The sequence below is a fragment of the Pongo pygmaeus genome, chromosome 1 (genome assembly GCF_028885625.2).
Source record: "Pongo pygmaeus isolate AG05252 chromosome 1, NHGRI_mPonPyg2-v2.0_pri, whole genome shotgun sequence".
Taxonomy (NCBI): Eukaryota; Metazoa; Chordata; class Mammalia; order Primates; family Hominidae; genus Pongo; species Pongo pygmaeus.
This window is the reverse complement of record NC_072373.2, coordinates 48,034,672-48,039,153: the sequence shown is the minus strand read 5'-3', so window position 1 is coordinate 48,039,153 and position 4,482 is coordinate 48,034,672. Positions and strand designations below refer to the sequence as shown.

The following is a 4,482-nucleotide window of genomic DNA, read 5'->3' as shown; positions in this document are numbered from 1 at the left end:
CTCAGAAAGCTGAGGCTTCTCCCAGGGTAGCAGGGGCAGGTAGCCTCCTGCAGAAGAGACATCTATAGGGACTGAACTGACCAGCTTGACATCCTTTGGTCCAGAACCTATGGGCCCTCCTTCTTAGGACCACCAAGGCCCTGTCTACTGGGGTTGTAGTGTCTCTGCCCATCCAGGCTGGAGACTTCAGAATGGGTTGCAAATTGGGAGAATAAGGATAAAGAGAGAGATGCCCCAAGCCCTGGGTCTTTGTGGGCAAAGAATTTCACTCAGCAAACTGTGTAGTTACTGCCCTTTGCAGGGCATCTTCATTTGGGGAAAGACATGAAATGCTAATGGCCAAATCCCCCCTCACCCCCACCACCTCCAGGCCGAACACCGCAGTGGGGGGAAGATGCGTAGAGGTGGGGGAAGAAGTGTGCAAAGAAAGGGCCTGGATGGGTGGGGGTCCCAAAAGGACCTAAGCAGCAGGAGACCCCCAGGAGTGGGCTTTAGGCCCAGCAGCTCCCCCTTCTCAAGGTGAGTCCAGAGGCCATTCTGGAGTGGGCGTGGGTGCCAGGCCCTGGGTACTCCTTTTGGTACCAGGCTGGCCTCCTGATTCCTGAGGCATTGGCTCGGCACCCCATGGGGGACTGCCCTCTTCCAGGCCTGGCACAAAGCCAGGGGGCTAAGAGCAGTCTGCAGGACAGAGGGCAGGACCACAGCAGGGAGGGGGCTCTGATGCCAGCTCCCCCTCATGCCATATGAGGCCAGGCCTGTGGCTTGAAGCCCCTGAGCTGGGCATGTCCTGAGAGTCTGGGACCATCCAGGGGCTGAATCTTCATCCTCAGCCCTGCGTAGCCTTCTGCCCTCCTCCCAGGGCCCGTCCATTCCTTCAGCTCCAGCGCCTCCTCCACACGTCCATGCCTTCCACCTTGCCACATGGAACACAGCAATGCCCCCACAAGCCAGAGGGAACAACGAAGCTGGCAAGAAAGAACAGCAGTTAGAGCAGGGGCAACACTGGGGAAAGGAGTATCTATTATGAGCTTGGGCATTTTACACCAGCACTTCCCAGCCTTTTCCATAAACATGGAAAACATTTTTTGCATACATACTGTGGTCAAGGGAATCTGCTTCCTCCCAGGCCCCCAAGACCTGAGGGATCAGTGTGGATCAATCCTCAGCACAGGGGGTCTGCCTTATACCTCACTTCTCAGCTAAACCCTAACTACAATGTGGGAGGGCATTAACAGGACCATCAAAGCGGGGTATGGCACCAGATGGGGCCCCAGGCTCACGAGGACTCTACTGTTGAAGACGTCTGCAGGCGGGTAAGGTCGCCTAGGAGGTGGTAGTGGGGAGAGGAGGATCTAGGTTTCCACTGGAAAAATTAAGGCTAGAAGGAAAGCTAAATCCTTTCTCAGCCCTACTCCTACTTCTCACAAGAAGGGAGCGGCATCTGGGGAAGAGGGCACAGGGCTGAGAGCCAGGGCTTCTAGATTCTATTCCTGGCCCCTCCCCTGGGCCTTCCTGACCACAAATCCGCCCCCCACTCCCTGCCCTACTGCTCATAGAGGATTAAGACATCACAAATAACAACTCATGACCCCATCCTGCACCCACCCACCCTGCCCCAGTGCCCCATGCCCTCCTCCAGCTTCTCCTTCCCTGGCCCAGCCAGGCCTGACTGGCACTCAGGGACAGGTAGACAGCTAGGCCCCCACCCCTTGGCATCAGTGGCCTAGCCTCTGGTGCAGTTGCCCACCCTCCAGCTCCCTTGCTCTCCCAACAGTGAGCCCTAGGGCTCAAAACCCACTGTCAAGAATGGAGACCAGGTGTGGTGGCTCACACCTGTAATCCTAGCACTTTGGGAGGCCAAGGTGGGCAGATTGCTTGAGCTCAGGAGTTTGAAACCAGCAGAGGCAACGTGGGGAAACCCCAAATCTACAACAACAACAACAACAAAAATTAGCCAGGCATGGTGGCGTGTGCCTGTAGTCCCAGCTACCTGGAGGCTGAGGTGGGAGGATCGCTTGAGCCCAGGAGGTTGAAGCTGTTGAGGCTGCAGTGAGCCATGACTATGATACTGCACCAGCCTGGGAGACAGGTAGAGATCCTGTCTCAAAAATATATATATAGGCTGGGTGCAGTGGCTCACACCTGTAATCCCAGCACTTGGGGAGGCCGAGGCAGGCAGATCACCTGAGGTCAGGAGTTCAAGACCAGCCTGGCCAACATGGCGAAACCCCATCTCTACTAAAAATACAAAAATTAGCAGGGTGTGGTGGCAGGCACCTGTAATCCCAGCTACTCTGGAGGCCTGAAGTAGGAGATTTGCTTGAGCCCAGGAGGCAGAGGTTGCAATGAGACACACACACACACACACACACACACACACACACACACACACACACACGAGGAGCTGGATCCCTCAGGCCCAGTCCAGCCAAGCCGGCCCTCAGGCCCAGTCCAGCCAAGCCGGCCCACTGAGGCCCCACCTTGGGAGCCGGACTCCTTGGCTCTATATTCGCAACCCTTGATGGTGCCTTCGCTAACTGGGAGATACTGTCTTTCTACTTTCTACATCAATTCAATGCTCAAACTTTATGACAAGCATTCAACCTAGAGGGAAAGAGGGTCGGTCTCCACGATCTGCGTCCCCACCCTCGGTTGTCCTCACCTGCCAGAAAGCCGAAGTCCAGGAGCCCTGCTCTGCATGGAAAGCAGAGGCCCACAGCCTGGGGCAATGTGCAGGCCAACCTCCCTCTACTTCCTTCCACCTGAGTCAGGGCTGAACCAACTTGCAGGAAGGCTCATCTCACCCAGGGATCCCCCTCCCAGGGCTTCCATCTTCCTCTCAGACACCTGGATCACATTCAGGACCGGCCGGCCTGGTGCCTCAGGGGAAAGTCCGGATCTGCTGGGTTGGCCACTGGCCCAGGCCTCCCATGCCCTCAGTTGGCCCCAGGAACCTCCCCTAAGATGTCCGGCTCTGAAGTAGAATGCTAGTCCTCATTCTCTCTGTAGGGGAAAGAGAAGGGTGGGAAGGAGAGAAGAGGGCCCAGTCCCCTGGGGGCTTACCTGCCTTGACCTCAGCACGGAGGTGGTGGGTAGCATGAAGGAAAGATGGTGCGCCCGGTGGTTTAGGACACGAGGGTCCCGGTCCCGAGGCTCTGCCGGGCCCGCACTGTCTGGATGGCCTGCTGGTTTTTGAACTTGACCAGGCCTAGGGTGATCTGGGCGTTCCAGCCGGGATCTTCCAGGGGGCAGCGGAAGTCGATCTCGCCGCCCCCTTCGGTCACTAGCGTGAAGTAGATGTGGCGCCCGGTGCTCTCCACGCACTCCACGGCCTTGATGCGGGCGAAGCTGAGCTCCTTGGGCCGGCCGCCCGTGCCCTTGGCCTCGAAGAGCTGCAGCCCGCGCTCGGTGAGCACGCAGCGCTTCCGCTTCCACAGCTGCAGCAGCCCGCCGCTGCGCTTCTCCAGCACGCCCTCCTTGAGCACGGTAGCCGTCGCTGCCGCCGTCATGGGCGCCCCGAGGTTCGCGGAAAGCTCCAGGCTGCGGCGGGCGCGGCGCCCCTCTCGGCCCCGCAGCGCAGGATTCTGGCGGCCCGGGCTGGCAGGCCGTGCGCGCTGCCCACCTGCGCCCTGACTGCTCCGCGCGCCCACACCGCGGCCCTCAGCACCCAGCTGCCGGTGAGGTGGTGTCGGTGCCCCCAGCGCGCTCCGCGCCCACCGCCCCGCTTCAGCCGGCACCCGCTCCGCCGCTCTACCCCAGCTGGCCCAGCCCGACCCGCCTCTGCCGGATGCCTCCGCGCCTCCCTAGCCCGTGAGCCCCGCCGCCCGCCCGTTCTCTTGCTCCCCTGGGCTCTGTCTGCGCGCTGGGCGGCAGCTCGCGGGATGTGCCCTTACATGTTCCGCCGCTCGCCTCCTGCGCCGCCCGCCCGCCGCGCATTCCTACCCTGGCCGGCCCTCCCCTCCGCGCCGCGCACCAGCTCTGGCAGGGCCCCGGGGGCGGGGCCGCAGCGGGGGCTCAGTCACTCACTGGAGGCGCAGGGCGCGGGGCGGGGAGGGCCAGGACTGAGAGGGGGCTGCTTACTCAACAGCCCAAGCTTTCTGGCTGCCGTCTGCCGCTTCTCGGAATCGCAGCTCACCGAGGCCTTGAATGAAGGGGGAGATGGCGGGGAGGGGAGGGGGAAGGCGCATCTCCTCGATTGGAGAGAGCGCCGCTAGCAAGGGGGTGGGCTTGCTTGGCGAACGCGCAGTGGCACCAGTTGCATGTTAGGCGTCAGACAGCTGCTGGCTACTTGGCAGGCCATGGGGCCCCCAGCCTCTGCATCAAGCCTATGTTGGGTTCCTCCTCCATCGCCCGATTTCTCTGTGCAGGACCCAAGAGAGGCTGTCCATCGCTGCCTCTGCTTGGACAGTTCACCTGCTCCTACTCCTACTCTCATGCACTGCGCGGGGTGGCCTGTAGAGAGTAGCCAGTGCCAACAAAGGA

The 4,482-nt window shown here is 60.8% G+C and overlaps 1 protein-coding gene across 2 annotated transcripts; it reads right to left on the bottom strand.

The window, feature by feature from the left end:
• Positions 1-278: 278 nt before the first annotated feature.
• On the bottom strand, positions 279-3,935 carry PHLDA3 (pleckstrin homology like domain family A member 3). 2 transcript variants are annotated; one of them, XM_063647370.1, is made up of 3 exons: positions 3,064-3,907; positions 1,834-1,926; positions 279-965 (listed from the first exon to the last, which is right to left on the bottom strand). In XM_063647370.1, exon 1 carries the CDS (start codon positions 3,507-3,509, stop codon positions 3,126-3,128), a length of 384 nt encoding a protein of 127 aa, XP_063503440.1. In that variant the 5' UTR covers positions 3,510-3,907; the 3' UTR covers positions 279-965; positions 1,834-1,926; positions 3,064-3,125. The 2 variants fall into 2 exon arrangements, with proteins under 2 accessions (XP_063503440.1, XP_054318495.1); XM_054462520.2 differs by lacking the exon at positions 1,834-1,926 and having other exon boundaries at positions 3,064-3,935.
• Between the last annotated feature and the right edge of the window lie 547 nt (positions 3,936-4,482).

Bases quoted from the DNA above. Each gene is read 5' to 3' on its own strand.
- PHLDA3 (XM_054462520.2), bottom strand. From the start codon at position 3,509: ATGACGGCGGCAGCGACGGCTACCGTGCTCAAGGAGGGCGTGCTGGAG.